Source organism: Alosa pseudoharengus, unplaced genomic scaffold, assembly GCF_046254945.1.
Source record: "Alosa pseudoharengus isolate Yale_2024_CS ecotype anadromous, Long Island Sound unplaced genomic scaffold, YU_APseudo_1.1 YU_APseudo_1.1_scf_4, whole genome shotgun sequence".
Lineage (NCBI taxonomy): Eukaryota > Metazoa > Chordata > Actinopteri > Clupeiformes > Clupeidae > Alosa > Alosa pseudoharengus.
In genome coordinates this window covers 33234418-33248978 of record NW_027468774.1, presented here as the reverse complement: position 1 = coordinate 33248978, position 14561 = coordinate 33234418, and the positions used below count along the sequence as shown (strand labels likewise).

General features: G+C 40.5%; 2 protein-coding genes and 1 long non-coding RNA gene across 7 annotated transcripts in view; 1 reads left to right on the top strand and 2 right to left on the bottom strand.

The window, feature by feature from the left end:
* LOC143102386 (tether containing UBX domain for GLUT4-like) overlaps positions 1-9620 on the top strand; it is a 55870-nt gene extending 46250 nt beyond the window's left edge. For 4 of the 5 annotated variants that reach the window (XM_076265933.1, XM_076265931.1, XM_076265935.1 and 1 more), the window contains 5 exons: positions 1089-1140; positions 1337-1406; positions 2226-2461; positions 3921-5309; positions 8995-9620. In XM_076265933.1, coding sequence (XP_076122048.1) covers positions 1089-1140; positions 1337-1406; positions 2226-2461; positions 3921-3931 — 369 coding nt within the window. In that variant the 3' untranslated portion in view covers positions 3932-5309; positions 8995-9620. The remainder of the gene's footprint in view (positions 1-1088; positions 1141-1336; positions 1407-2225; positions 2462-3920; positions 5310-8994) is intronic. The other variant, XM_076265934.1, reaches the window with a different exon arrangement.
* Positions 7443-8954, bottom strand: LOC143103202 (uncharacterized). Its single transcript, XR_012982748.1, has 2 exons — positions 8522-8954; positions 7443-7606 (listed from the first exon to the last, which is right to left on the bottom strand). It is a non-coding gene; the product is annotated as an uncharacterized LOC143103202 (long non-coding RNA).
* Positions 9621-9622: 2 nt separating the features above from the next.
* cenpx (centromere protein X) lies at positions 9623-13345 on the bottom strand. Its single transcript, XM_076265936.1, has 5 exons — positions 13139-13345; positions 12900-12951; positions 12772-12825; positions 11636-11724; positions 9623-10365 (listed from the first exon to the last, which is right to left on the bottom strand). Exons 1-5 carry the CDS (start codon positions 13169-13171, stop codon positions 10351-10353), a joined length of 243 nt encoding a protein of 80 aa, XP_076122051.1. The 5' UTR covers positions 13172-13345; the 3' UTR covers positions 9623-10350.
* Between the last annotated feature and the right edge of the window lie 1216 nt (positions 13346-14561).

Here is a 14561-nt window from a genome sequence, read left to right as displayed (position 1 = left end):
TCACATAAACAAACCTCATCTGCCCAGTGGTTGAAATCAATAAGCTGACCAGCAGCCAAGGTCTGGGACAATCTGGAGAAACCACAGTGTACGACGTCCATAGTGGACCGAGACATTCTTACATCTAATATAACTACATATTATGTGAAAAGAGGGGGGACATCCAGATTGACATTGGTAATGATCCAGACAGTAATAGTAGCTTTGCAATGCACCTGCAGTTGCCTATAGTGTTTCAGTGTGCAGAAATGTGCCATAGGTCAGGACACCAACATTTTACAATGGCTTGGGGTGGGAGTTATGTCCCTTGGGAGGCATGATCCGTCCCTGTTAACAAGGCATAGCTATATAGGCTCATTCCAAGCAACCTTATAAACAGAAACTATTCCAACACAGCAAGGCCTTCTATTGCTCTATTCATCAGTATGAAACACACCTAATGACTGCTGGTCTTCAAATGAAGTAACCTTTCCACATAAAACTCTTAGATGCACACCTTCAAACTAAGAGGTAATTTCCAGGCACTTTTTCACCACACCTATGTCCCTCCTGCTTAGCATGAGTGTGTGTGTGAGAGTGTGTGTGTGTGTGTGTGTGTGTGTGAAGCGAGATGTGTTTTCTGTGGAGGAGCTGTAAGTGATTGAAGTGGTTGCGCTGCAGGCCCACCCTTTTGTTTTATGCACAGCTAGGTATGAGAGCAGACGGTGCGTTTGGAGGCCCAGCAAATTTATCGCTGTTTTTCCAAAAGAGCCGTTTTTAAAATTACGGCTGTGGAGATTTGATCTGTGTCGGTGCTGTTTTTGGAGACGGCCAAACACTGATGTCTGGAAATGAGAAAACGGAAAGTGGGGGGGGGGGGGGGGGGGGGGCTGTAGAGGGAGGGTGGGTGACTGTATTTGAAGGTTATAGACTGGTCTCCTCCTTCATACTTCTCCATTCATCTTGCGATCACCAGACGCCCAAGAGCACCCCTTTCACTGCTCTGCCTTTCATGTCTGCACAGGCTTAGATGGTCAAATTGTGTGTGTGTGTGTGTGTGTGTGAGTGTGTGTGTTGTTTCACCACTCATCCTATACATCTCTCTGCAGGCAAATCTGTTCCCAACCGCTCTGCTCTACTTCTTCTCTGGTTCACAATCAGGTGGGAAAAACCTCCATATCCAACATTGTTTTTCTTCCGTTTCAGCTCTCCTTTGACAAACACAAAGAGGGATCACATTCTCCCCTGTTAATTCCACACACTGTTTCATGGTATATTCTGCACGCATACTAGTGCTTTCTTTACCAGTCTATACACATCTGTTTATTGATGTATGTTTGGGTCTTTTCTCCGATAGGTAGTTTCCTACATCCATGCCATTTGAGTTCCACGGTCTCAGTTGCAGAGGCAAATGCGGCTACAAAAAGGTGCCAACACACACAAGAACGAGAAATATTTTTGTCTCCAAAAAAAACCCCACACACCTTTCCTGACACACACAGTACATAATTATCTCAAAAAGTGATAGGCAAACTCATGTGCAGGTCACTCTCCTTAATTTAACCATTAGACTGTTGAACTGGAAAGGATTTCAGCACTAGTTATCTACGGTCCACAAACACACTCACGCTCTTCCTCACACACACACACACACACACACATGCACGCTTGGATACAGGCTTTCCGAGGCTTAATCCCTGTCTGAAGGGCCAGCAAAAAGAAAAAAAGAAAAGCGGAGTGGCCCTGGAGCCCCAGTTTTAACACGAGAGCTGTTCCCCTCCACACCTCCCATGTCCACAGCCTGCCAGGCTGGGTTCCCTCGGCCCCCTTCCCCTGCTGAGCTCCACAGTGCCAGCAGTCATTCGGCATCATCCTCTTCATCAGCAGCACATGACTACTAAAGCCCCGCTCACTCGGACTCGCACACCGTCACACACCCACAAACACACACTCTGGGCCCTGTTTTCATAGCCCGTTTGATGAGCCTAAAAATAGCACCTCTTTTGTCGACCTGGGAACTGGCGGGGGTGGAGGGGGGGCGACCCCCCCACTCCTTTCTAACGTCACAGCAGACAAAGCAGTACCTTATTTTTAGCCTGTGCTAATTGTGATGTGTGTGTTACATAAGAGGATTTCGGCGCCCGCCCCGCCATTTTGTGAGCGTGTGTACGACAGTGTGAAAGTGTGTGTTGTTGCTCCAGAAATAGCAGGTCTGCTCTCCTAATTGCTCTTCCTGGCCTCTTCAGCTGCGAGCCGAGGTCACACACCTCATCACACACCTCACTTGTTCCGGAAGGGTCTTTTCCGCTCCCCGCGGCCCCGGAGGCGTCGACCAATCAGCAGAGGCCAGCGGCAGACAGCTGGAGGCCTCAGAAGATCTCGTCTCGCCCCACACGCCAGTGCTCTGACCCCCCTACAGGGACGCGCCCCAGGCCAGTGGGCACAGCGGACCGGCGCATACCCAAGTGGCTCAAGCTGCCAGGTACACTCACACTCACAGTGATCTACAGAGTCAAGGGTCAGGGATCGGGGTCAAGGGGTCAGGGCCTGGATATGCTGCACTAATCAGATGTGGATCACACAGCAGTCGCAAGGCCTGCCTCCTCTGATGTGACTGACAGTCTCTCAAATGAAATCAAGTTGTGAACCGTCCTTAAGAGTAGTTGTCAGTGCAGGATTTCTGAATCAGCTTCACCGTGCCTCAGCAAGTTTTTGGAACTACATTCCCTGCAGTTCTGTTCATGACAGCATCAGAATTCTCCCCATCACTAGACCACTACCATCACATCCACCTGCCCTGTCCACCGCACATTTCAGCCAGAGAATTGAAAATAAATTAATAAAAAATCTCTCTGGACTCTGTGAAAAGTATCAGTCAAACATAGACACACATTAGTAGGCCAATAGTTAGGGGCAGTTGTGGCCTACTGGTTAGGGCTTCAGGCTTGGAACCGAAGGGTTGCTGATTCGATCCCCAACCAGTAGGAACGGCTGAAGTGCCCTTGAACCCCTCACTGCTCCCTGAGCGCCGCTGTAGCAAGGCAGCTCACTGCTCCGGGTTAGTGTGTGCTTCTCCTCACTGTGTGTGCTCTGTGTTCACTAATTCACGGATGGGATAAATGCAGAGATCAAATTCCTTGTATACTTAAGTATACTTGGCTTAGAAACCTGATTTACATTTACAATAGGGGTATTGATAAGAGGGAACCAAGCCTACCATCATAGTTGGACTCCAGATGACTTTCTCACATTGTTTGACAACTCCTTGTACAGAGGGGATGTAGAGGCTTTGTTAATGTGACTAAATGAGCTGTTGGACATGAACGCCGTGGCTCTGATAATCACACAGACAGCTGTAGAGTCTCGGCACAGCCTTGATGTGTGGGGTTTTTAGGTTTCTCTTGATCCAAGTTGAAGTTTAATATGATACTTCTCCCTCTCTCCTTTCAAACACATCCAGTTCGACCATGGCCAAGCGGGAACTCATGGAGATAAGGGCAGGTGGCTGACAAAGCACGTATGGTCTGAGATCTAAGCACAATCAGACCCAATCTACCCTCATATTGAGTTGGAGAGAATGATGAGACAGCTAGAATGAGCCAAAGCAAGGAGGGAAGGAGAGAGAATGTGAGAGAGAGAGAGAGAGAGATAAATTCAACCTGCTTTAGCGCAACATGGACCTGCAACTTGTAGACATCTTGTCACATCTTTCATCAGCACAGACCAACGTACTCCTCACATTATACAGCTGATTTACGATTTGTCTCCTCGAGAGATGGGATCTTGTTTTTGCAGCAGCACATCCATTCTACCCTTCAGAACGCCCCAGATATTTTCTTGTGAAAGAGTTACATGAAATCATCACACAGAGAAAACCAGAACCATAAACAGCGTGATGGGAGAGTCAAGTTTGTGTCTGATTGTGGTTTTCTCTTTTGCAGGAAAAAAATGAAGATTTGTTCTTGAGAAAAGTGGCTTTCTCTGTAGGAGTGGAACACTTTCATCTTCAGAAATTCAAATGAGCTTTGTTCTTTCTACCACTCACACTTCTCCCCTTTCAACTGATTGGAAGGATTTGGAGTCTATAAATTAGCCATACAACTAGTTCCAGTGCATTTTTAACTTGTCTCAAAACAGTCATAATGGGTAACACATAGTTGTTGTTGTTTTTATATAATTTTAAGTCAGTGGATGACCCCTAAGATTACCTACTTCTTAATGTGTAATTTATTCTAATGTAGCAAGTAAACACTCAACAGATAGAACTTCCAAACCACTTCATTAATGAGGCTGAAAATGAAATCTCTTCACACAACTGAACCTGCTACAATGTGAATTAGCCAAATGACACATAGCCTACTAAAAGGCAATGGTCACAGAAGGATAGTTCTGACAATTTCAGAATTTGACCTGAAAATCAACAAAAATCAGTTTTTGACAGGGGTATTGTTTTTGTTTTCATTTTGCATATTAAGTTAATTATACAGTTTTTATAGTTACAGTTTTCATTTTAGATCTGTCAATAGTTCAGTGTAGGAACCTATAGGATTTTTTTTGTTCTGGATCTTTGAAGGCTCGGGAGAGCTAAATGTGAATTATTGCTTCAGTGACTTGTCAATTTCATCAGTTATTTCTCTCAGACTGAAAAATACTCTCAGAGAAGAAATAATTTAAGAGAAATGAGATAAGGCACTTGGTTGTGACATTTTGCTATAACTGCCAGGAAAAAAAAAACTTTTCATGTCATAGGCAGGTTAAATGCACTTTATTGTGACTATATTTGCCTCATCCACAAACACCAAGGTTGTCTTGAGAGCAAACAAAGGATTGACATGACTAAACATTTCTGAGAATGATTTTGAGATGTCACTCTAGGGTGAAATTTAGTACACATGTATAGTCCTAAATCTCACTTAAAATCGTATTGGAGAGATGAAGGAGATAAGATTTCTTCTTAGATTTTCTTTTCTTATTCTGGGAATTCCCTCAAGTCATTTAGCTTTTTAAGGTGTTGTTTGTACATTCACTTGAGTTCAGCACATTAGAAATAAGCATAAATATAAACAAGTATCTGCGATACAACAAAGTCAATAATTACAGCCAACACAGAGAACCAGTTTCATTTTGACCACTGTAGTGAATAACAAAAAGCACATGTAGCCTACATGCCATGCTATGCCATGGGTTTTAAAACCAGACATGTGCATTTTGTCTTTGATCATAACCAGACAACAAAGTGTCATACATAATTCCCACAGTCCTTTGAAAGACAGAAGGATGCACAGATCAAGGTTCATCGAGGCTTTGGTCAATGCAAACATAGGCGACAGGTATGGAGTAAAACTTGTGCCACCTTAAACCGAATTTGAATATGTTGTATTTGCATTTGAATTGCTGAATTTGAACAATTGTATTGGAAAAACGAATTTGAATAGTATATGTTGAAACTGAATTCATTATATTGTAACTGAATCTCAGGCAACTTGAAATTGAATATAATATTTTGAAATTGAACTCATTTGCTCTGATACATAAATTATCCTGACTGAAAATTTCGCTCTTGGAACTTTCACATTCAGTTCTCAAAATTCAGTTTCAAAACGTGAAATTCAATTTCAGTCTACCGAGACAAAAACAGCTGGTAGCTCAGGAAAAGCAATCGAGTGCAGAGCTATTGTGATCGCGTGACTAGTGCCGAGCGCGAAGCAGAGCAGTGTGGGCACTTGGTTTGCACGGTTATTAGATCTGCACGCACGATTCATAAAACACATTCTGATTGTAGGCCTACTGTCTCACCTACCGTTTATGTAATTTTAAACAAATAAAACATTTGTTGCAGTATTATTTCAAACTTCTAGCTTGTCAATCCTTGAAATACAGAACAGCCTAGGCTACCCAGCCATCAAACATCGATGTAGCCTAGGCCTACTTACCTACCGTTTTTGTAATTTTAAACAAATAAAAATGTTTTTGCAGTATTACATCTAAAAATTCTAGCCTGTCAATCCTTGAAGTACAGAACTACCCAGCTAGCCATCAAACATCGATGTATGGTCTTACCTACCGTTTTTGTAATTTTAAATAGGCTAAAACATTTTTTACAGTATTACATTTCAAACTTCCAGCCTGTCAGTCCATACAGAACTACTCAGCTAGCCATCAAACATCAATGTACTGTCTACCAATTGCAAACTTCTAGCCTGTCATTCTTTAAAATGTCATGGGCATAACTTTCTCTCGTTTTCGTTTTTCCTACTCAACTACTGCTCTATTTCTTATCCTGGACTGCCACCTGCTGGATAGAAAAGGCAACAACCTAGTAATTATGTGAATAAAAATCTACATGTTTGAATGACCAAAAAAGGACAAATCATTACCGTTTTCTTACGTTTAAAGCCACTCTTGTAATACTATGATGTGTAGGCTACCTTTATTTGCTTCCAATTACATATGGTTATGGTTACGCTTTTGTCCAAAGCAACATAAATACAAAACAATATAATACTTAAAATTGAACAGGGAACAAATGAAGATGTTGGTCAGACTATAATAAAGAGAATAGCAATAATAAACAACCATGTCAATTCAATCAATAGCCTAATGACATAAACAATGAGAAAAAAGGGAAAATAGTAATAATAAACAATAATGTACATTAAGTCAATAATATAATAAAAATAACAATAGCATGGTAAGACTACATTATGGAGAATATCAATAATAAACAACAATGTCAAATTAATCAACAGCCTAATGAAAATGAAACAATACTATACAAACCATAAGTGTTAATTCAAGTGCATGTTGAACAGATACGTCTTTAGACCCCTGTTAAAAGACCCAAAACTATCACAGGAACAGAGAGCACTGGGCAACTCATTCCACCAACATGGAACCACTGAGGAAAAGTCTTGAATTTGACCTATGTCTGGTCGACACAACAGACACTCTTCAGAAGACCGCAGTGGGCAGTTGGGGATGTACGTCTTGATCATTGAATTAAAATAACAAGGAGCAGATCCGGTCAGTGTCCTATAGGCCAAAGTGAGAGATTTAAATTTAATTCTGCCTAATAGGGAGCCAATGGAGAGTAACTAGGAGAGGAGTTACATATGTCTTTGGCTGATTAAAGACCAGACTCATTCTGACTCAGCTGTAACAATCTTACTACACAAGCAGGTAAACCAGCTAATAGTAAATTACAATAGTCCAGCTTGGAGATGACCATGGCCTGAACAAGAAGTTGTGTGGAATCCTGTGTCAGATAAGGTCTGTTCTTCCTTATGTTGCAAAGGATAAACCTACATGATTTTGCAATTGCATCATATCTAATATCAGCTGATTACACACATAAACTAAAATTTAGATTGCCCATACATTTGGAAATCCATTTGGAAATCCATCACCACCAATGGCAAACAATTGGTGATGGTGAATTGGCAAACATCAATTCCAGAGAAAACAACAGTGGACATGTTTATTAGTGTGTAAAGTGTTTTACAATATGTGTTGCATCTTGCAAAGATATTTATTAAGAGAAATCAAGCTTCGGTGTCCATGTCTGATCGGTGCCAGTCCATTGTCCTCAGTCTATCTCACTGTCCACTGTTCATTGAGGCCTCTCAACCTATGAAAATAAAACCAACAAACAATCAGTGTTTAGCTTAAAGGTCTACTGTGAGTCTTTCTCGTTAATTGTTTATTCATCTCTGCGCAAAGAGGTCTCATAAGCATCAGGCAATCAGGATACACAAGTCTGTGCACCTAAGAGACAATCAGTTGTTTCTCACACACACATATATACCTTGGATCGTATACATCATAATAAATATCATTACACCTTCTCTGCACACACACGACTTGGTCAATACAATGAGTTAATTAAGAACCAAGGACATTTCTATCGTCATACAACACATTATTTGCAATCTACACACACATTACTGAAACAGAAGTATCAAGACAACACACAGTTAAAGTATAATAATTAGGTTATTGTAATATACTGTGTCTATTTCTCAATAACTTTTACTAGCTTCTAAGAGTTTCAAACTGAATATGTTCTATATCGATAATATGATCAAGACTCAAGAGACCCTAGTTTAACAGTATTTCTACAGGCTGATTTATGCTTCTTCATCGACTCCATGCAGATTTAGCTAGCTACCATTTGCTAGTTATCGCAATCCAGTTGTCTGGCAACATCACGGCACGAAAAAATTGCCCCACGTAGCATTAGCTAACAGACAACACAACGATGAAAAAAGCTTAACTAGGGGGACATATCCAGTTTTCCATGAATGATACTGTTTAACCTGAGATTGTAACGTGTTCTTACAGGCCTAAAAGGCACAATGATATGACAATGACCAATCATATTGTTCTATCAAAGAGTAAAGTTATAGTAGTCTAACTGGTTCTGAACTATGGAAAAAACTTTAACTTAGTCGATGAAACTATGCTGGCTAGCCAGCCAGCGCTAGCATATAATGTACATTATATAAAGTAACGTTAACAGACATGGCATATGATATCAACTTACTTGGACGTTTTCTGATGTGCCAGTCGCTTCCATCTCTTCTTTCTCTGTTCGACACTGTAAGGAGGTTCAGGAGACAGCTTGCTAAGAGGGTGCTATGCTCTTTGCTTCGCGCTCGGCACTTGTCACGCGATCACAATAGCTCTGCACTCGATTGCTCTTCCTTAGCTACCAGCTGTTTTTGTCTCGGTAGACTGAAATTGAATTTCACGTTTTGAAACTGAATTTTGAGAACTGAATGTGAAAGTTCCAAGAGCGAAATTTTCAGTCAGGATAATTTATGTATCAGAGCAAATTAGTTCAATTTCAAAATATTATATTCAATTTCAAGTTGACTGAGATTCAGTTCCAATCTAATGAATTCAGTTTCAATATATACTATTCAAATTCGTTTTTCCAATACAATTGCTCAAATTCATATTCAAATTCATATTCAAATTCGGTTTAAGGTGACACAAGTTTTACTCCATAGACAGGTGTCAAAATCTGTTACTGAGGAACTTGCACACGCTTCACTACAATTTCTATGATTAGAACCTTTTCTGTTCCGTTGTTTCACACCAGCACACTCAAACACACACTCACTCACTCTCACACACTCATACACACACCCAATGGCAGCTGCCGCCATCAGTGACTTATGAGCACGTCTGTCCAAAACAAGCTGGCGGATTGGAGCCGGATCAGTCTGCATCTTGAAGGGGAACACTCTGTGCAGCGAGATTGCTCCAGACCGTCTGGGCTGCCTGTCGACACCCCCCTTCTTTAATGTCGGATCAAGAGGAGCTCAAAGCCATTACTCTCCCCACTCCGTGCCTAACCGCTTTCACATGTCTCATATCCACCCCTTCACATGTCACTTGTTCCACTGAGAGACACGGGGAGCAGTGGCCTCGCCTCAGATTGCCTCCTCCACGGCCTGGTGACAATGTCTTTGCAAACTATGACAAGCAGTAAAGCGGACTGAAACGGAACCAGTCTGGGCCTGCTCTGAAATCCAGCACGAGCAATAATTAAAGAGGATGTTTGCTTTCATTATTAGGGAAATTCTTTAAACCACATTATATTAAGGGAAAAAAATAAAAACAAAGCCAGTCTGTTAGGTCTGTTTTATGTTATCATTTATTTGTTTAAATAAGCTTATCATTTTTAACTTTCAACTTAAGAGTACTCTTCTCTCCACAACAACGCCATTAACAAACCTAACATGTTGAATATACATACAGTTGTGTATAATACTCATATAATGCAGTTAAAAACCAGTGCCTTCATCATGACTGATGCTTTAGAATTACATCTGTTGCAACCCTTCTTTTATGTGTGGGTTGGACTATTTCTTTGCAACAAAGTAGCTATGGATACTGTCTGCATCATACTTTGAAGTTTGAGGGAAAGGATCTGAGTGGGGACATATGATCAGAGGGCAGAAGAAATATGCTTAATAGTTCTCATAATTACTTCTAAGTTTATGTTGTATAAATTTCATCTATGTGATGATGGATAAATTTAACTGACAGAAAGCTTATAAAAATCACTCTTTCCACAAAGTTTTGCATTCCCTAAATTTTGTGTGTGTATGTGTTTTCCATATCCTACTGTGGCTGGCCGTTAAATCCTCATGAGCTTTGACAATTAATTGGAATACAAATGTCTATGACTCAAAAACCAGATGCCTTTTACCTATTTTTAACAGCCTGCTCTAACTAACATAAATATGTTTGGCAGTCGTCCACTCGGCGGTAGAGGTCTGTGTCTTTGTATTCAGACAAGAGGACCGACTGTAACGGAACATCTCCACCTAGTGGCCCTTCAGTGAAAATGTGCCAGCCAGGCTAAAAATCAAGGAGCTGTGAGGGAGAGAATTTTAAAACATCAGTCAGAAAGATGATCAGCCTATGAAATACAACTAAAAAACACAACTTGCATAAAAATAGATAATATTAAACCACACACACACACAAAACACCTGTTTTGTTTTTGAATAACTTAGAACTTTGATATTTTCATCCCTTTCATCTGTCTACACAATTGCCTTGCCTAATTGCCAACTACAAAAAGTCTGATATGCACTGCTTTTCTGTTTGTTTTTATTCATTTGTTTGTACTTATTTAGTTTGAAATGGAATGGCAGATACATGTTGTCTACCCAACCACCACTAATGTCTAGATGCACTAAAAATGGCAGGTGGTCATGACAGAAGGTTTCATAATCAGAGGTATTGCTGCGTTTCCAAAGGCTCAAGATTAAACCGTACTGAAATGTCATTATGATTTTATTATTATAATTTAATATACATCTGTTGAAGTATAAAAAAGATACAATTCTGCACGTCCATACTTCCAAAACAGGAAGTGTGTTAGAGTAGACATCTGGAACAAATGTAGCTTTTTGCCATTATATAAGATTAGATATTTAGAATATGTGTAGGGTTTATTATTGTTCCTTGTCTGTAGAATACACAAGTTATATCATACATATGGGCATTTTTAATGAACATTTATAGTGTTTTGGAGTTCTGGTGTTAGGGTGGACAAAGCACTTCACAGGAAACGTTAGTGATTACCTTTTCCTGAATATCACAACTAGGACATTCAAAATGTATCTGGTATCCTATCTGAATTATTATTATTTATTTTTTAATTGTCAGGCTGTTGCTAAGTTTGATGCATGTCTGAGGTTTTTCCTTTGCTGAATAAGTTAAACCATTTAAATTATCTGGAAAAAAGTGTAACTCCAGAGTAAAAACAACCTAAGGTCTATTTATGTTAATTGGTGACGTTTTTAACAAGACTGGCCCAATCACTGAATGGGTACAGTGATGCTATCAGGATCACTGAAAAACAACACTTTTTATGTTTTATGACACATATGCTTGGCGAGGCAGATTGCCTTTTATGGTCCATTCAGTCAGACAACAATATTCTTTATTCTTACCTAAGGAAATGTCTGTTTGAAAGTCCATTACAGTACTTGCTTGCCTGACTTTTCCCAGAGCATCTTTTAGAGTGTGTTGCGCACCATGTGCCTTTCAGTAAAAACGGTCAACTCTTCTTTCATATTAATTAGCAAATGGAGTGAAGTACTGCTTAGTATTTGAGCACAAAAGACAAACTCACCAGCTGAGGCAGGACCTTCTCAAAGTGCTCAACATCCACTTGCTCACTGTCTTCAGCAGTGGCCTGTTTTATGGCTCTTCGAGAAGCCTCTGTGAGAAACAGTTAGAGTGAGTCTCACGCACATAAACACATGCACAAGTCTCCCAACTAGGCTACAGCACGGTCACCACTGATAAAAAGCTTGCTAGTATGCCAGTGTACTATGGTGAGAGCAATGTCATGCTATGAAAATGTAATATTGTCGAAGGGTGGTCTGTCCCAGATCACAGAACTGCTGTGTAGGGGTGTGACTTTCAAAACCGACGTCTCGAATCAGTGTCAAGGCTTCGAAGCACAAGAGTTTCGAAACACTGCTTCGAAACGTGGTTCAAAACAGCCATGTCATGTGACCACTGCTTCGAAACATCGTTCAAAATCCCCATTTCATGTGACCAAAGTTAAGTGAACCTTCGGTGCATTTCACTGGTGTCGGCAGGCGTGCCTGCGCGTTCAATTAACAGTGTAGACTTTACTTAAGCAATAACCATGATGGTGTAGTGGTTAGTGAGGGTGTTTTTTGCACGGTAGCCCAGGCTGCTCAAAAGTGGTTCGGTCCCCGTTTGATTTGTAAGGTATTGTTTCAGATCGTTTATAAGAATGGTCAAAATCGAGAGTTTTTATAAGAAAGTGATTTAGAGAACACTAGGGGCAGCAATAAGATTCTCTTTATTGTGACTTCATGTGGTCTCCCATCCAGTAATTGACCAAGGGCATGACTGCTTAGCTTTTGACAAAAACTGAACACAGGTAACACAGCGAGCCACGAACTTTAAAGACTACATCTCCAATACGAAGCATTTGACAGATTTGTTTCACCTAAACAGCTCTGAGGTGTCGGAATTGTTTCGAAGCTTCTGAACAATTCGGCACGCTTCGAACGTTTCAGTGTTTCATAAAGCCTCGCTTTGCCCATCCCTACTGCTGTGCCTATTAAGGACGACAGGTGTGCTTTAATATTCTCACAAGTCAAGTCAGCTTTCTACAACATGAACGAGACCTGCACTTGATCCAGGTCTTACCTCAAACTGTCAAATAGTGTATATAGACCTACCGTCACATCACAAGAGCATGCAAAAAAGGCTTTTCAATCTACTCACCTTCAACAAAAACTTTTAAGATCTCACACATCAGGATGACAGCATCGCCACTCACTTTAGGACAAGAAAATATTAGTTGTTATTTAGGCTACAGGTGCGTTTTTCTCACAGGTTAAAACATGCCTTACCTTTAGTTTTGCTGTCTTTGAATGATTTAGCCAGAAGTTTGCTTATCGTTTCCTGAAAGTAAGAAAACACGTAGTTAGTGTGTTAGTTTCGTTAAAGAATACGTCATATTATTTGAACTCCTTTTGCTAAACTTAGCAGGTAGTGCTAGCCTAATGTGTCATTTCTGGACAATGCGTAGGCTAGCTTCTTTCTTCGTGTCAAACACAGCTAAATAACGTTAGCTACATGGCATACTTACCTTTTTAAACTCAATTTCAACTTGATCTGCCATGGTGAAAGCAGAAAACGAACTTGCCTAAGCCAGAATTGCGTAGTATGCCTTATCACCCCTAATAACTAATCTTACAACGTTGTTGACTTTCTGCCTTTTATTGTTTGTTTCCACAAACACAAACCCGCCTTTCTACTGAACGGCTCTCTCGGCTCCTTCATCAAAAACAAGACTTATTAGCCAAAGTGTAATGCCACCACCTACTGAGCTGGAGTGTAACAACAAGTACTAGTCCCAGTCAAGATGAGGACGAGGGTTTGAATTCATGATGAATGCATGTTATCATGATATTCAGATATCGTTCCATACGCATACAGTCATTGATTAAATCATGTCAAAGCAGATGGAGAAAATTACATGATTTCTTAACTTGGCAGCACTGTGGGTTAAATATCAAGAGAGATCAATTATTTTCCTGCAAAAACGAATGGCACATGTGTCATCATTGAACTTGAGTAGCCTTGCATTGAAGCTGTGTACAATTCTATCCCATTGTAGAAGCCTGATCTGCTTTATCTTGTGTTCTAATCTAAAGGATCTGGCATCACCAAATGCTCATAACAGTCTGCAAGAAATACTGAATTAATTTACTTTTTTGGTGTGACCAGAGCCCTTCTAAGGAGAGCCTCCCCACTCTCTATTAATCCCATACAAACCGAATTTGGCTGCAGTTCACCAGAGTTCACCTAGATGGCGATCGCGGGCGAGTCCAAAATACATGGGGTCCTATGGAGCTACATGGCTACATTTGTTGTTTTCACCTATTTAACAACTGAAACCCTCAGATTTTATTTTATTTTTCGAAAAAAATGGATATGGATTTTCAATCAAAAGTGAAATAATCCGGGAGTCATGTCCTTTCGTTTTCTTACAGGTTGGGTCGTTGTTGCCCATAATACACTAGCATTGATGCTATGCTATGCTATGATCATGCTAATGAATGACGTCATTGGCACGTTTGAAAGGCTTTTTAGAACAATTAAGTGACTTTAAAAAAAAAAAAAATATTTATATTAGTATTATAAAAAATATAATACTCAACCAAGTGTATTGTCTTTGCCTCCCCTTTCGAATACAATATTGAAATTACTTGAAAAAAAATAATATCCCGAGAAAAGTGGATTTTGAGGGGTACAGCTCCATAGACCTCCATTCATTCTGGACTCGCCCGTGAGCGCCCCTAGATGCAGTACCACACCGGAAGAGTTCCGAGAGTGAAGGTTCTCCCCTTATTAGACATTCTCTGGTGTGACCAAGGCTAGAATGTAGGCTAATTCACACCTTCAGGTGCGGGTGCTAACTGGTGCCACTTTTGGGGGCTATATTATTGGTGCTACTACTGACCCCTGATTTCTGGCCCCCCCAAATGTTGGGCCACTTGGTGCTAAAG